Source organism: Vulpes vulpes, chromosome 9 (assembly GCF_048418805.1).
Source record: "Vulpes vulpes isolate BD-2025 chromosome 9, VulVul3, whole genome shotgun sequence".
Taxonomy (NCBI): domain Eukaryota; kingdom Metazoa; phylum Chordata; class Mammalia; order Carnivora; family Canidae; genus Vulpes; species Vulpes vulpes.
Genome location: NC_132788.1, coordinates 64,228,757 through 64,246,961, shown reverse-complemented (window position 1 = coordinate 64,246,961; position 18,205 = coordinate 64,228,757). Strand labels below are relative to the sequence as shown.

The window sequence follows — 18,205 nt, the reverse complement described above, 5'->3', positions numbered from 1 at the left end:
GCTCCCGCGTCTACGCGTGCCTTTCTTCAGGAAGCCTGGCACAGACCTCTGAGCAGTAGAGAGCGGGGTCCCCGGGCATCCCTTCCTCACCGCGCCTCCCTCGCGCGCTCCGCTCTGGCAGCCAGGGCTCGCGACGTGAGGGTGGGGAGCAGGAGGCGTCCCGCCCTCCCCACCCGGCGGCCGCCCGGGCCTCCGGGTGCGCGTGGGCGCGGGCCCGGGCGCGCGCGCTGCAGGCTGCCCGCGTGGGAGCGGAGAGGGAGTTCATGCCTGGCCTGCGACCTGCAATCCCTCGATTCCCCGGGGACCGCGAAACTCCCAGTCGGAGGCACTCCCTGCTTAGCCGCCCACCCATTCCCCCCGTCCTCAGCACGCAACCCCTCCCTGCGTGATGATGCAAACCAGTGGGGAGGGCGGGCGCTGGCAAGGGTGGGGAGAGTCGGGGAGCTGGCGAGGGAGGGAGGGAGGGAGTGGGAGGAGGAGGAGAGGGAGCCGAGCGACCATTTAAAGCGATAGCAATCCTTGCCCTCTCCCCAGTGCTGGGCTGTTGGAGAGCGCGAGCGGCAAGCCGGGGAGCGCGAGCGCGGCGCGCCGGCCGGCGAACCCGGGAGCGCACGGAGCCCCGATCGGGCAGGCGCCGCGGGACCCCCGGTCCTCTCCCGCCGCCCCTCCCCGGGGGCCCCCACCCTCCGCGCCTGCAGGAGCCTCTGGGCTTCCCGGGAGGACCTCACCCCGAGGGGCCCGGACCCCGGCGAGCCCGCCACGGTCCCCTCCAGCGCCGCCGCCGCCGCCGCCGCCGCAGCCGCCGGAGCAGCATGGTCCAGCTGGGGAAGCTGCTCCGCGTCCTGACTTTGATGAAGTTCCCCTGCTGCGTGCTGGAGGTGCTCCTGTGCGCGCTGGCGGCGGCGGCGCGCGGCCAGGAGATGTACGCCCCGCACTCCATCCGGATCGAGGGGGACGTCACCCTCGGGGGGCTGTTCCCGGTGCACGCCAAGGGTCCTAGCGGGGTGCCCTGCGGCGACATCAAGAGGGAGAACGGGATCCACAGGCTGGAAGCGATGCTCTACGCCCTGGACCAGATCAACAGCGATCCCAACCTGCTGCCCAACGTGACGCTGGGCGCGCGGATCCTGGACACTTGTTCCAGGGACACTTACGCGCTCGAACAGTCGCTCACTTTCGTCCAGGCGCTCATCCAGAAGGACACCTCCGACGTGCGCTGCACCAACGGCGAGCCTCCGGTTTTCGTCAAGCCGGAGAAAGTAGTTGGAGTGATTGGGGCTTCGGGGAGTTCGGTCTCCATCATGGTAGCCAACATCCTGAGGCTCTTTCAGGTAGGGAGGCGCTCCCCCCCGGGCAGAGCGCGCCTCAGCTCCCCGAGCACTCGATCCTAAAAGCTGGCTGGGACTCCGGGGGTGCGGGGTCAGGTCAGCCTTCGCGCATTTCCACCCCGGAGATCCGGCGAATCCCTCCCACCCCACCCGAGGAGGTGCCTTCCCCGCTTGGTTCATTCCCCTTCCATCTCTCCCCTGTCCGCGCTCCACTCCATCCGGCTTGACATCCTGGATTTATGGCCCCATTTACAAGAAGCAATCTGCGAAAAACAAGGCGATGATTTAAATGGGTTTGCATTAGAGTGAAATATGGTCCAAAAAAAAACAGGCTTGTAAAAGTGCCAGGCTCCTGTGAGAGCCGGCTAGGCTCATGGAATATGAAAGATGAGAAGACGCCTCGAAACTGGGCATTTCTCAACTCCCCAGCTTCCCAGCCCCAAGCCGCCCCGCAAGCCGCAGCTCCCTTGGAAAATTTCGAGAAGAGCTTAGGGAGGCACAGCTTAAACCGAGGGCTAGGTCTTCGCCTTCGTGTGTGGATGTTAATTGCCCGTCTCCCTCGGGTTGGATCCCCCGACCTGTACAGCCTGTCTCCGCGAGGGCGCGGGGCGGAAGGCTCGGGGACGCTCCCCAAGTGGGGAGGTGCCACCCGCAGCCGTGACCCCCGGGGGATTTGCCCTGGGCACTTGTTTGCACCGTCTAAATTGCATTTGCAGTCCGGCCACTGGCAGGAGCTGGGCGATCAGCTTTCCACTCCTGCCACTTCAGAGCCCAGAGATGAGCTCATGCTAACTGCGAAACAAAATCGCTTTCGCTGCCTCCAGCCCCCGCCCATCCTTTCCCACGACCTCCCTAACACGGCCCCCCAGCCCCCAAACGCCGCTCCGCGGACGATTCCCGGAGCCTGGCGAGAAGGCGCCCGGAGGGAGGCACTGGGGTGCGCGGAGCGAAGCCGGCGGCCCCCCGGTTCCGGGCGCCAGAGGGCAACGGCGAAAACGGGAGGAAGGCGGATCCGGGGCGGCCGAGCGGGGGGTTCTACCGCAGTGCTCGCTCTCCGCCTGCTCCTGCGTTCCGTGCCCCGGGGCTCCTCTGCTGCATTGGGTACAAATGGGCGGATTTGGGATTTTAAGAAATTGAGTCACAGGGTCTGTGTGATCGTGGGTTCCCTTGTCCTTATTTCTCCCGTCTTTCTCGTTCTTCCTTGTTTTTCTCTTTTTCTCTCCCTCTCTTTCAATTTCTGCTTCTTTTCTCCCTGTCTCCCCCCACCCTCAAGTTTTCTGTTCATCTGTGTCTTGAGATGGTCTTTTCCTAATGCACAGCTCTCTCCTTTCCTGATCGTGCCCAAACTCGATTAATCCCTTCTTCAGATGTGCTAGCTAACCCTGGTGCCCTGATGCTCCCCACATCTAAAGAACTGGCTCCCTTCTGGTTGCTTTCCCTAAGGGGGTTGGGTTTCTGCAGGGGATTCCTTGCGAGATTCGGGCTGTCACCACCTCAGCCCCCAGGAGTGTGAAGTTTGTGTGTGCACCAAGAGAGGTGTCTGCTCAAGGCTGCAGCCCGGTATGGCCCCTCTGATCTTCTGAGCACCCCTAACCCTTCTTAAGTGTGCCATCCTGGGACTCGCTAGATATTTGCAAACCCGCAGATGCTTTGGGGGCACCCTTAATTCCGAGATGATGCTTTGGGAAGAGGCTGGATTAATGTAAGCAAAACCCAGAAGCGTTTCCTTCTTGTCTGTGCTTAAAGCGAGGCAACTTCAGAGGGCAGTGCTGCAGGAGAAAGTGGGAGCAGAGATGACCTGAGAACCACTGGGGTGACTCACAGCCCTGTGAGCCCTGAGCCCTGGGGGTTGAAGGCACATTTGGTGTTTCACATTTTTTAATTATTTTGGTGTGGGTTTCTCCTTCACTCAGCACACAGGCAGTGCTGCAGATGGGCCTGTTGGAAAAAAGAGTGAAATGCTAAAGTCAGGAGAGGGATCGCAGGCTTGGCTGAAGGACCGAGTTTGCTGGAAAAGATTCCAGGGGGAGCTGATTCTTCCTCTGGTGTGTGAACCTGAGGCTCTTGTGAGAAGAAATGGCTTATGCTTAGTTCCCCCGTTCCCTGGGCTGGGAAGGAAAGGAAGCGAATGCCAGTGTTAGCAGTGTGGGTTGGGACCAAAACCATTCAGAGAAAACACTGTCATTTTCCTCTAATTTGCAAATTGCAGCTATTCATGTTGGATTGAACAGCTGAGGGAAAAAGAGCCCCCAGTTCTCACCTGCATTTATGGAGAAGAGGCTGGTGGCAGGAGGAATGCACCAACTTGTAGCTTGTGCTGTGAGCTGGGTAAAACTGTTGGTGTGGGCATCCTGCTCAACCATTGCCCAGATAGATAGATAGATAGATAGATAGGGATTCCAACAGCCTCAGCCTTTTTTTTTTTTTTGCACGTGATGGTAGGAGCTCCTGGCATGCCAGTCTAATCCCCAGTTTCCAAGCCTCTATAAGCCTGCAAAATGAATAGAGAGAATAGTGGTACACAGACCCATTGTTCAAAGGCACAATCAATTTAGAGAGAAAGCGGGAAAGAACGGTAGGTGACTCTTCTCTGGGATTGCAGGGTTCAGCTCAATTAAGATTGTCCTATATAAAGAAGCTTCTCTAAATGATTGAATTCTGAGCTCTCCAGAGAATTGAGTTTTCTTTTCCCAGGCCCTGTAGGTTGCTGCGGGGACCATGCCAAAGCTATCATTTGAGATAAAAATTTATGGTGAGATAAGCTTCTAGGCTGGGTGAAGGAATACTTGGTGACTTAAATGGGGGAGTGCTCCACACTTTGATGGGGTGGGACAGCAAAGAGTAATGAAACAGTGATAAATGTAGCATATGCTGTTGTTGCCAGCACAAACTGAAATGAAGTTCTTTCCTGAGAATTAGGATCTGGGCAAGAATGACTCCTCAGATGTAAACAGTGTCTATGACTTTGAATTTTCATTTGCCTGCTGGTGTAGAAGACCAAAGCTATGAACTGAGCAAGTCCTCTCCACCACCCCCCCCTTCCTCTGTATCACACTGAATTGATTAGTAAGTGACATGTCAGAGGATAGGAATGATGTCCATTGGGTCTTTCAAATCTAGGAATTTGAGGCTAATGAAATTAGTGTGTGGCCAGGGCTCTGCCAACTAGAATTAAGTCACTGCAACCACCCTGCAATGCATTTTTAGCCTCAAAGAAGCATCAGGGAGAATTTCTGGAGATTTGTTTCTGAGCCTGTACAAAATAATACTCTCCTAATGCTAAGAAAGATTAAATGTAAATTAATTTTGACTATGAGTAACGTATTTAAAAAATAATCACAGAGTGGGGATGGCTTAAAGTGGAGAGCTTATATAATGTGGTGTCCAAAGGATAAATCTCCCCTGACCACTGTTTTATGAGCTATAAGTAAGATATATTAGAGTGGAAAGTAATGGTCATGTTTTTATTCAGGGCTTCTCTGTTACTGACTTGAGAGCAAACACTCTGAGCGTATAAATTACTCTTGCTACATCCTGACTCTGAATGAACAATATTTCATGGCCAGTGACGTGGTGTAAGCTATGGACTTGGAATTGAATGGTGTCTGTTTCAGTTGCTTTGTTTCTTCAAAAACAACTAGATGGAAAAAGTAGCCAACTTGACTCTTGTTGGGGCATATTGCAAATCTACACCTGTGGACCTTGTACCATCAGTGAAATACATTTGTAAATTTCTAAATGTTGTCCTTCTGCTCATTGAAGCTTGAATATAATCTCCAACTTTGGGGGCATTTTAGATATATGGACCTAGTTTTTTTTCCATCTTTCTTTTGCTCCTTCTCTTCTCTCCTTCTATTTTATGTAATTGGATAGAACTGGGCACCTAGAATGGTGTGGTATTACTATAGTGGGGCCTTTTTTAAAAAAACACTCTAACCTACTCTTTTCAAAATTTCATAAATACAGGTGTCAGTGCCATTTGGAATAGGCTCTATAACAATCTCTGCCTCCACATTTACTGTGTTTCAGGAAATTTACCTAACAGATGGTGAGTGGGCAATTTTTAAAGGGGCATTTTTGAAAAGAGCAGAGAGGGAAGGAATAGAGACAGGCACATACTATATTTGAAGATACCTCTACATGTATATTTTATGATACTTACCCATGATATAAAGATGTCTTTAGGGACTTTTCTCTTCAAATATAATAATGGATGCCTTTGCTTCAATTCCATAAGCATTGAGAGGATATTGAATCATAAATGCACCATTTCCTGTATATATGGGTTGTGTCATGGACTTAAAAGCCCATTGCTGAATGACACAAAGTACACGCCAATCTCAATCCTGCCATTAGTTAGCTCTGTTACCCTGCATAAGTCACTTAATTTTTCCAGGTCTCAATTACCTCATCTGATTTTTTTTTTTCTTTAAAAACAAATGTAGGGATCCCTGGGTGGCGCAACGGTTTGGCGCCTGCCTTTGGCCCAGGGCGCGATCCTGGAGACCCGGGATCGAGTCCCACATCAGGCTCCCGGTGCATGGAGCCTGCTTCTCCCTCCGCCTGTGTCTCTGCCTCTCTCTCTCTCTCTGTGACTATCATAAATGAATAAAAAATTAAAAAAATTAAAAAAAAATTAAAACAAATGTAGTTTCTAAGTCTTTAACCTTTTTGGGTCATAATTTGCTTGGAGAAAACCCACTGTTGTCCAAACTCCATTTCCAGCTGCCACTTTGAACTTTGAGTGAGTTTGAGGTACTTTTAAAGAATATTTTCACAGGTATCTTAGTTAATACCAGTGTAGCTGATTTCCCATATTCAGATTTTTTTCCCCTGGTTGTTTTGCCAGTGCGTTCCTTAGTCATGTATATCAAGGCTGGTATAGAGAAAACGACCTCCTGGGTTAGCTTACTACATGGTGATAAGACACCAGGCAGGGAGCTAAAACTGTGGAGTTTATAGTAGCAGACCTTAACTTTCATTATCCAGTGTTCTGTCCCATTTCATCTTGCAAAAACACCAGACCTTCCCTTGGAAAACTGCCAGATAATGACTTTTGCCTCCTCCCTGGCCCCAGGGATGAAATTCCTGACTGAACTCAAGCAAAGCAGGTGATGATTTCAGGTGTACACTTTTGACTTTGACTAGACCTATCAGAATCTTCCCCAGGACTTTTTGTCAGAGGAAAATGGGAAGATTGACTCTTCTCTCTGGAATTTCAAAGCTGGGGTGATATGACTCTGGGACTCCCAGTGGCCATCCAACATAAGACTTTCTGTAGAATAAACTCATACAGAGGCAAGCAAAGTTGAGTGATGGAGACAAAGCCAGAGAGCCCTGATGATATTCTGAAAGTCTCAAATCCAGCTATATCTGAATATAGCTGTGTCCCTGAATTTCCAGTACTTGTTCTTAATATAAAGTAATTAATAAAAATTTCTTCTGCTATTTTGCGTTTTGTTTCAAGCCACGTGCAATTAAAAGCCTCCTAGCAGATCAAGTGATTTCTTCTGTTAATGTAAGATTTGCTGATTGGTATTCATTAAGTAAAAAAATTAAACATGATACTTCTTTTACTTTAAATATAATCCTTCTAGCCTAGGTCTGGGATATTCAGAACTCTGCATTCTTCCCTACTCTTCCCAACATTTGCTGTATTAACTTTAAGCATTCATTATCACAGCCTGATGCGGTTGAGAGATAAGGTGAACACTTCTGACGTAGAGTGCAGCATAGAGGCCTCCTATTTGGAAGCTTTAGAACCATACTTGGTTCCCTTCATTAAAGCAAATCTTTTGTTGATGTCTCCAGGGCAGAGAAGCATTTTCCTGGCATAATGGAGTTCAAAGTACATTAAGCTCCCAGGTCACTCTACAGTAAGCATCAAGCCTAACTACTTATCTCCTTATACTTCAAGTAGGCAAAAAAGAACAGTCGGAGACACATTTTCCCAGCAACTAAATTGCATATGTGATTACTGTTTAGAGGACAGTTATGCAAACTATAGTCACTCTAATTAATTCATGGACCTTTTGCCATTCAGCACAGTAAATATATGTGTTTTATGCACTTAATAAAAGCAAACCCAAATCTTTCTATGGGTAAATATCTGAGAAAAACATTGCACCAGCCCTTACTATGATGGCATTTCTATGTTTGACAAGTAACCTCCTTTCAGTTATCCTTACGGCTACATGTTTGCTGGATCAAGTTATTAGATTATAAGGTCAAAAATAAAATAATATGAAGTTACAATAATACAGGATACATATCTCATTTTGTGAGAACAGAAGTCCTCATTTCTTTTCAATAACAGTAGTGACCACAGTAATAACGTGATCTTTGCTATGAGCCATTATGCCAAACACTATAAATATTTCATCTTATTTACTTCTTAAAGTAGTTCTGTAAAGGGCATGTTATCATCCCCACGTATAACTGAAGAAAGTGATTCTCATAGCCCCAAGTCACATAGCTGGTAAGTGGTAAAGTCTAGATTCATGCAGAGATTTGCCTGAGAGTACCCTGTGTCGTTAACCACTATGCATGCATGCTCAGTTATTGCACAAATGCAGAAATACTTAAAACAATTACAGATTCGCTCACCCTTGAAATTGTAGTTGTTTGAGGACATCAGAGTTGCTGATTCCTTAGCCACATCTATTTCCAGAAAGAAATAATATTTTATTTTAGTTCTGCAATGAGATTAATTCTGTAGGTGTATTGAAACTTGAGCACACAAATCCTCACCTCCAAGTAAAAGATGCTTGTTTTCTGTTATTCAACAGGTAGCCCCAAATGTAGGCAATAAATACATAGTAGGCTTTTCTCTCATATAAATAAGAAAATATGCTTCTTCTTGTCTTGATTCAGTATCCATCATTATGGATTATGATGGCTCTTCTTCCTGAACTTTATTTCATTCACTCCACATTTTCTACAAACCTCAAGTGGGGAAATCCATCATTCAAATATATGTGCAAAGTGAGAGGACTATATTAATACAATTGCCGAAAGTCAAGTTGATAGAGCACAGGAAATACATCCTAATAAATGCAACATTAATGTTTGTGTGGGCCGTGGAGTGAGGGGTAGGAGAATTTTCAGTTTAATGGATTATTTTGCCTCTTGCTATAAAAGTGCTGCAGCTAAATAGTTTTATAATTGGTCATTTACAGAACTCTCCATCTCTGGGTGTTGTGCTCTCTCCATTCTGCGGCTGCCAATTCTTTCTCTTGTTCCAGTTGGAAGATAGCAACGAAGCCACTTCAAAGGCTCAGCCTGCTTTTCTGCATTATTGTTTAGATGAAAATATTTCCATTTGTTAAAGTACTACTTAAACATTTTTGTCATGTTTTAAACTTGACTGTGTTCTGAATGTATTAGCACAGGCAGACAAAATGTGGGATGTTTTCCTGGAGAAAACATACTTTTATCAAAGGAATCATCAGAATTTTCATGTAGGGGTTAAGAATAAGATTCTCGAGTTAGGTCTGAATTTAAATTCATACTTGCCACTTATTGCCAGTCTCACCTTGATCAAACAGGTACCACACCTCTCATCGATTTTGTTATGTTTGAAATGGGAATGATACAAGTGTACTTGTCTGATAAAGTAATTATAAAGATTGCACAAAATATGCATGGAAATATTTTAGCACCGAGTTTAGCATGTGGTGAGTGTTCGATACATTTAAAAGATTTTATTTTATTAGCATTATGCTATTATTAAGTAACACTATTCTTAACGTCACTATTGCTAAATTTACTGTAAAATTACCATAATAATCCGTGCTGAACTTCACTCTTTCTGTTTTTGTTTAAATGGAAAATATTAGGAGCACCTGGGTGGCTCAGTAGGTGGAGCATCGGACTCGATTTCAGCTGGGGTCATGATCTCAGGGTCCTGGCACCTCTGGGTGGTAGGATCCAGCCCCATGTTAGGCTGTCTGCTCAGACTGGAGTCCTCTGGTCCTTCTCCCTCCCTCTCGGCTCCTCCCCCAGGCACTTGAGTTCAGCGTGCTTGAGCTCTCTCTAAAATAAATAAACAAAATCTTGTTGTAAAAAATGGAAACTGTCACACAGATTGAGAGAGAATGCTTTAATGATAGTATTCAGTGAAATGAGAATTTCTATGGCACTGATTAAGGTGAATCAGGAATGCCATGGACTTCGTGACATGAAGATACCAGACAGGCTCAGAGCAGTGGGTTTGAGGTTAGCCAGCCCCAAGTTTGAAGTCCACTGTGACCCTTTTCTAGCTGTAGGACATTGAGGAACTTAAACTTTTTGAACTTGACTACTTGTTTCCTCAGAAATGCTTATTAAATATCCTTCTTCTGCATTATTCTACGTGGTTGGACATATCAGTGATGAAAATAGGCGAAGCTTGCTCTCTCCCTTTCTCTCCCCACTCTGTCCTTCCTCCTCTAGCCTCTTCCCCTCCTCCTATCTTTACTATTCTCTCAGCTTATACTCTCTTGTGGAAACAGAAGGATGGTATTAATGAGTCCTAGAGTATGTTAGAAGTTGAGGAGCCCTATGAGATAAGGAAAAGAATGGGAAGCACGCTGAAGAGTGTTGGTTTGGCAGAGTGTTGGTTTGGGAGTGCTGAGGAGTGTACAGGTGGTTCTATTTTTAACTACAGTAGTCGAGGTGGATTTCATAAGGTGGCATTTGAGCAGAGACTTGAAGTGAGGGAATTGTCAGAATGGATTAGGGGGAGACCACTCCCTGCAAGCGGGAACAACCAGTGCCAGAACTCTAAGGCAGAAATATGCCTGGCAGGTTAGAGAAATATCAAGGATGCTACTATGGCTGAGTAAGTCAGGAAGAGAAAGGGGCGGGGCAGTGGGAGGACTTGAGGTCAGAGATAGGTTGCGGCAGATAGATAAGTCCTTGGAAGCCATCACATGCGTTTTGTCTTACCTTAAGTGTAGGCAGTGTGCTAGGATTCTAGCAGAGGTTGGGCATGATCTGTCTCTTGGTTTAAAAGAATTAAGTTTCAGGGCATCTGGGTGGCTCAGTGGTTGATCCCAGGGTCCTGGGATTGAGTTCTGCATCGGGCTCCCCAAAGGGGAGCCTGCTTTCCCTCTGCCTATGATCTGCCTCTCTCTGTGTGTCTCTCATGAATAAATAAATGAAATCTTTTTAAAAAGAATTAATTTTCTCTGTAGTATTGAGGATGAAGGAAAGAGAGGAATCAGGGATGATCTCAGAGAGTGATTGCAGGTGTCTCTGAGATGGTTGTTGATGGCTTGTGCAGCAGATGCTTCAAGAAGTGATACATTTGGAAGATTGTGACAGTATTTCCAGGTGAATTGAATGGGAGATGTGAAAGGAAGAAAGGAGATAAAGCGAATTCAAGATGTGGGGCCTGAGCAACTGAAAAGATGGGCTTACTATCATTTCAGATGGAAAAGGTTTGGAGTGGAGCACATCTGGGGAATTAAAGATCAGATTTGCAGGTATAGGGTTTGAGAATTTTTTTTGACATGGAGAGATGTTGAGCGCACAGTTGGAAATATAAGTCTGCAGTTATGAAGAAAGGTCTAAAGTAGTGATATATTTTTATAAAATGGAGATATTAAGAATAATTACATGCAAGTGTTCTTTTAAGGTGCAATGAGATAATACAATTAATGTTGTGTATTCCAAAAACATGTACTAACTACTAGCTAAAGACAATTATCTGAAATGAAAGTAAATCCTATAGTTTGTTTTCACAATAAAACTGAACAAAATGATGTCACAGTTATTTTAACAGTATTTGTGACAATTATGTTAAGTCAAGACACCATAACTACAAACATCCTGATACTGTAGTGGTAACTATATTTTGTAAGGTGTAAGTTAGCTGTGATAGAGTATCTCTTTAATTAAAAGTAATTTTGAAGTACCTAGTTCAGTGCAATTTTACATATAATATAAAACTCAGTTGAGAATTTGCATCACTGATACACATTTGTCCCTTGAACAATGTGGGGTTAAAGGCACCGACCCCTGCACAATAGTAAATCCACATATAGCTTTTGAGTTCCCCAAAACTTAACTAATAGTCTACCATTGACCTGAAGACTGATAACGTAGACATTTGGTTAACACATGTTTTATATGTCATATGGATTATATACTATACTCTTACAATAAAGTAAACTAAAGAAAATAAAATATAGTGAAAATCATAAGAAAGAAAAAAGATATTTACAGTACTATGCTGTGTTTACTGACAAACTCCACGTATAAGTGGACCCAGATATTCACACCTGTGTTGTTCAATGGTCAATTATACATGAGAGTTTCAGCAATGGCCCAGGTATTCAAGGAAAAATAATGGGCTTGTCTTATAATGTCCTTTTGGGTACCTACTTTGAACAATGTCACCAGGCATTTCACATCTTCCATTCACTTTGCAATCGAAAACATGGAAGGGAAATTTTTATCTTACAGATTTTGAGCTCCCTGTAGGCTTTTGGCAAATCCTTTAACAGCCTTTGTAACTTAACCAAAATTCTGTTCCTTATTCATTTGACTATCAGATACTGATCTAAGCATGTCCTTTTACTAAAAAATGCATAGCCATGTTGTCTCTACACATCTATAATTGTATTTTTAACACTGTCATTATGTAAGCTATATTTTAATTGTAATTATAACAAATTTTATATAAACACACATCCGTTTCTAGTGTTCAGAGGGAGAGCAGCATGTAGTAAATTTTATCAAAATATAGCATCTGAAGAACAGAACAGAGGGTAATTGTGTAATTCTGTATTCACTATAATTAAGTTCAGTGGAGTTGGCATAATAGAATTAAGATGAAAAAAAAAAAAACAAAACAAAACATTGAGGCACCATGGCTCCCTGTCATAACACACCCTTTTCACATCAGAGAACATACACTAAGCATCTTTCTCTACAGAAATGGAGAGACTAAGAATTTAAGAGATGAATGGGAGACACTAAAAGGGTGGGACTATGAAAAGCAACATGGAAACGACATATTGCTTGTAGATTTGGTAGATGGGGAAAATCTACTAGTGTGTATGTCTACTGAGACCACATTTTCTGGAACAATTAAACCCTATGTCAAATATGCAGTCTTACCTTCCTTGTAAATTGGGATGTACACTCAAATCTTTGTTTCCTGTTTTTTGAATGGTTGAGAAGATCTTCGCAAGAACTGTATCTCATGAGCAAAATACATTGTTTTGAAATGACTGACACTCTGTCAGCTGTCGCATTCCAGGCTTGCTTGCTGGCTCTTTGTCTTTGTCTTACTCAAGTTTGCAGTTTGGAAGTGAGTTATGGGAAAGATCATTGGAATTTTTATATCTTCAGGAGGCTGTATAGCATAATGGTTAAAATTGCAGGCACTGGATATAGTTCACATTCCTGCTTTCCACTTGCTAACTGTATAGACTTGGTCAGTTTACCTGATTACCTGCACCTCAGTATACCCATCTACTGACGGGTGATGTTAATACTCTATCCTCTTAGGACTGTTTCCGAGATTAAATGAAGTTATCCACGCCAAGCACTTAACACAATGCCTAGAGCACAGCAAAGTCTATTTATCACCATCATCATCACCGTCACCACCAGGCCAGGTACTATCTCTTCTATGCATTATTCCATTATCTCCTGATCCCCACCATTTCTGTCATGTTTCTGTACAAGTGTAGGGTTGTGACAGAGCATTTGTTTCCAATGGTATCTGACCCTTAGTCATCAAGGTGGCTGGACTTGGAGATAGCATTCACTGCTGCTCGTTGAAACAATTCCTGTTTTTGAAAAGGAAAGCTGGATGCTGAGGCCAAGAATTTTCTCTTTTCTTCATCCAGGAGACTGAGAGAAATTTTCAGGCCTAGAAGAGGAAACATGGAAAAGGCAAAATGTTTAATTTCACACTTCAGTAATGAATAATAAGTTAAACAGACTGAATTTGAACTCATTTCCCTTATGTACTAACTATGAGAATTTGGTGTTTTTGTAACTCCTGTGAGTTTACAGCTGATAAACATGTGACCTGCTGCATAGAGTTGTTGTAATAAACGAGTAAGGCATGTAAACACATTGTTTGGCATATAGTAATCACTTAATGCATTCTAATTTCCGTGGCTAAGATAGTACTATCACTATTATTACTGTTGAGTGGTTGAGCAAATCTAATGTCTTTCCTTTTCTCAAATTGCATATAATCATTTGAATAATCAGCTCATATTTATTAAGGATTGTTATAAAGCCTAATGATCACAGAGGTCCTTCAACTCTGCTTCTCGTCAGGGCCCACCATGGGAGGGAAGGTGGAATCAATACCACCACTACCGCCACCATTACTGCCATCATTGCCACTTAACTGACTGTAGTGAGCACTTCCTGTGTGCCAGGCACCAAACTTGGCCCTGTATATGCACTATATCATGTTTGCACATTGAGGTGGGGGACCTGATTATCATCCTCAATTTACAGGTAAAGACACTGAGGTGTCGAAAAAATAGGCATCTTTGCCCACAGCAAGAGATTGAGCCAGGATATTTAAACCTCTGTCTCTCTGACCTCAACAGCTCTTAAATATTATTTTACTATATCCTGGTAAGAAAATCTGCTGCCAGCCACATAGGGAAGAAAAGATTCTCAATTTGCATATTCCTGTATTCCCCATGCTCCCCTAGCCTTGGTACTAGTACAGAGAGAAAGAGACTGTATCAAAGACCAGTCAAAGGGAAATTACTCCCTTTTGCCTTTCTTGAATCAATTAACTAGTATTTTGTTTCCTTAAGGATCCCCATATGTTACTTTTGGCACTTACCTTGGCCTTTTAGTATTCTTACATTCAGTACATGACTCATCCACTCTATCACATGTTCATTTATATGAGGTTAAGTTTAGGATCTTATCCTGAAACATGGTTTTAGGCCTGTAGCATCTAACTGTGCTTTTCTTCTTATAGTACATCTGCACACATTTATTTGAGTTTTGTTGAATTGTGTTCATCAGTTGTGCATTAAAAGTTATATAAAGCTTTCTTGTAAAGAAAACCCTCTAAATAATTTCTAGCTGGTTATTTTTATGGGATTATTGTAGAAGTTATAGATCTTCAGGGCTTTGTTTTATTTCATTTTTAGATTAAGTACTTCATATTACCTCATTTTAACATATAACAATATATCTATATTGTCTCTATCAAACCTATGAGTCTTCACTGGCTTGTAACTTAGCTTGTTGCATGTGTGTTGTTGACTTTTCCATTTACAGTGACATTATGTGATCCTGTCAGGGGTAGGGCTGGGTGGGAAGAAACATCTCCAAGCCACAAATTGGTTTTCTAGAGAACTAACATAGAGCTTGAGAGTTCCTTTCATATTTCTGCAGAGCTCAAGAATTTTAAGCATGTTTTCTATAGTCTTAATGGGAAGAAAGTAAGCCGAATGGAAGGTCATTATGACCATTGGGACCAGTGGGATCAGAGTCAGTCACTGAGTTTTGTTTTGTTTTCATCTCTCCTCCATGAGTTTGTGTCTTGATAGCTTACTAGGTGCAAGGTACTTAGCTGACCATTGTAAGTGGGTTGTCATTTAATCCCCTGATAGTCACATAGTAAGGATGTGTATTATTATGTCCCCCCCTCCCCGTAATGCACACATGGAACAGAGCCTCAGAGGTAGTTATTTGCTCATTAAAATATGGTAGAAATAGAACTTTGGATTCAAGTCTGTTTGATTCCCAAATCAGTGGTTTTCACCACTAAATTAAAGTTATATGACCTTGTGAGCATGGACTAGATTGTTTCTAAAATTTTCTCAGCTCTAACTTTATATAATTGTTTGATTGCAAGCTTAATAGGGGATGAGAAGGGGGAGAGAGGAATTCCAACTCATGAATGGAATTTTCCTCATGTAGGTATGGGGTCTGTTTTATGATACCAATTCACTTATTAATTGATTCAACATATATATATCTTTAAAGATTTTATTTATTTATTCATGAGAGACACAGAGAGAGGCAGAAACATAGGTAGAGGGAGAAGCAGGCTCCCTGTGGGGAGCCCAATGCGGAACTCACTCCTCGGACATTGGAATCAAGACCTGAGTCAAAGGCAGACACTCAATCACTGGGCCACCTGGTGTCCCTTATTCAACATATATTGAATGCCTACTATGTACAAAGGTATTTGAGAATATACCTATTATAGTAGAGTGAGCACTCCTTCCATAGACTCTCTCATGACAGAGAAGTCTTGGACAGCTTTGCCTACTCTGGGGTGGTGGTTGGTGCTAGGACCCTAGTTTGCCCCACTGACAAAACCAAGACATGCTTATATTAGTTCACAGGCATCTTGATGTCATGATAGAGCAGGCACATGAATCTTACTATTTTTGCCTGGGATTAATGATATAAGGGCTTTGTATTTGGATATAGAAAGGCTTGTTAGTTATACAAATATATGGGTATCATGTATCATTAGCCTGAGGCTACCTGCCATCCCCTACTACAACTACTTTTTACAAACTCAATAAGTACCTTCTTATCTTTCCTATGGATAAGCTCTTCACAATGGCACTAGGGCCTATCATCCCCCAGTAAGTACTTCATTGGTTAAACCAATGGTTTTTCAAATACACTAACTAAATTACCCTGGAGGTTGGGGCACCTGGGTGGCTCAGTTGGTTAAGCACCTGACTCTTAATTTCAGCTCAGATCATGATCTCAGGGCCATGAGATCGAGTCTTGCGTAGGGCTCTGTGCTGAGCATTGAACCTGTTTGGTATTCTCTCTCTCTGTGTCTCTCTAAATAAATAAAAAATAAATAAATAAACTTTAAATTATCCTTGAAGTAGACTGATATTTTACTACTAAGAGCAGAAAATGTAATGCCTTTAGAATTCATAGGGAAAAGAATAGGACACTAGGTATACTTCCTCAATTTAGAATTATTCATTTATATCCATTTATACACACACACACACACATATACACACACATATAAAATTAGTCATATATGGGGAACAGTTTTAAATTGAGGAAATATATGTTTATATTTAAATTTTGTCTTCTGGGGATCCCTGGGTGGCGCAGCAGTTTGGCGCCTGCCTTTGGCCCAGGGCGCGATCCTGGAGACCCAGGATCGAATCCCATGTCGGGCTCTCGGTGCATGGAGCCTGCTTCTCCCTCTGCCTGTGTCTCTGCCTCTCTCTCTCTCTGTATGACTATCATAAATAAATAATAAAAAAAATTAAACATAAAAAAAATTTGTCTTCTGCTAAACAGTAACAAATGTATTATTAGCAGATACACACACAAAGCAGAGAAAGAGCCAATCGAATTTGATTCAGTAGCTTGCTTTTTTTCTATAGATTTGTGGTTGATTTTCTATCTGCAGATATATTTGTTGAAGAAAATATTTCTACCACTTTTCACTAAATTAAATTCATTTAACAATAATACAGCATGTCTCAAATGTTTTAGTACATTTTTAATCTATAATGCCATCAGACATATGAATTACAAACATATCCCAAATAATTAATTTTATGGTTTATGGCTTACATTTCCCTTATACTTATTTAGTTTTGTGAATTTAAAAATATAAATATTTAATTCTATTTATCTGTTTCTATTTCTCTGATTGAAGGTGGAAAATACTGACAGAAACACAAAAAGTTAAAATTAAAGAATGTATTATCCAAAAGGATGAATACTAAGAAAATGACAAAGAAAGTCAAAGAATTAAATTTCTAAATGATGTTTTTTTGTGAGTGTGTAGTATTTCTTCTTCTGAAGGAATTAATCTTGAAGCTCTACTAAGACTTTTCAGAAACCTGTTTAATGAGCAACTATTTTGTGTCTGAGACTGCACTATGCACTAGAGATTCTAGAATAATAATAATAATAACAATAATAAAAATACAAATCTTCAGACCTTCCTTGCAAGGAAGTCTGACAGTCCACTGGGAAAACATAGCCTCACATTAAAAATGACAGTGATTCTCAAACATTAATAAGTTGAAGAATCATGATAGACCTGCTAACCATGTCAATTCCTGATCCCCTTCTCCAATTGGTCAGGTGTGAGGTCCAGCAAACTCTTTTTGACAAGCACATCCAGGAAAGTCTGAGATGGATGTTTTCAGTTGCCCTTAACCTTTAGTGAGCATCAGATTTGCTGGGCTTTACCCCCAGACTTTTTGGATCAATAAGTTTATATTTCTAATCAGTCCCTAAGTGTTGCTGACATTGCAACAGTTAGAAGAACTACTTTACCACCTGTTCATGGAAAACATCTTCAAAATTCTGCAGTATAGGATCTTGTGTGCCATGGAAGAGACATGCACAGAGACCCATGGAGGCAAGGGGACTCTACCCTAATTGGTCAAAAGTTACAACAATAGCTAGAATTGATTGACTCAGAAAGTGCTGTAAGAATTTTACTTGCTCATATAATCCTTTCAATAAAGTATGTAGGTGCTACTTCAAGTCCCCAGAGGAAGTAATTAATTTGCATAAATCTTAAACCGGTAAGTAGCAGTGTAAGAGTTCAAATCTAGAAAGTCTGATTCTAGAACCCACATTCTTAACCATTCTGAGAGGAGTAAAGGTCATCAGTGGAGGCCTCCTTAGCCTCCACATGTAGATAGAAGGATGGGTGGACACAAATATGTTACTTATTTGGTGTGTGTGTTATGGGAAAGGGAGAGTGTCAGGGCTTCCAGACGAACCAGCCCTCCCCATATTCCTACCCTAAGCACATCTGATAATTCAGAGCGTAAAACAAGAGTATAACTATGGGATGCTGGAAAGTATTCTAGAAACTTGGGCTTAAAATTCTGTATCTTTTAGTAATGACTTTTGCCGAACTAACAGAAAGTAAGAATGAC

The 18,205-nt window shown here is 42.8% G+C and overlaps 1 protein-coding gene across 9 annotated transcripts in view; it reads left to right on the top strand.

Annotated features, from left to right (window-relative positions):
• Positions 1-574: 574 nt before the first annotated feature.
• Positions 575-18,205, top strand: part of GRM7 (glutamate metabotropic receptor 7) — an 823,590-nt gene continuing 805,959 nt past the window's right edge. For 8 of the 9 annotated variants that reach the window (XR_011994328.1, XM_072720358.1, XM_072720355.1 and 5 more), the window contains exon 1: positions 684-1,331. Coding sequence is in view for 7 of the 9 variants with exons in the window: in XM_072720358.1 (XP_072576459.1) it covers positions 813-1,331 (519 nt within the window). In the remaining 2 variants the exon portion in view is untranslated. Of the gene's footprint in view, positions 1,332-18,205 lie in introns of all 9 variants that reach the window. The other variant, XR_011994329.1, reaches the window with a different exon arrangement.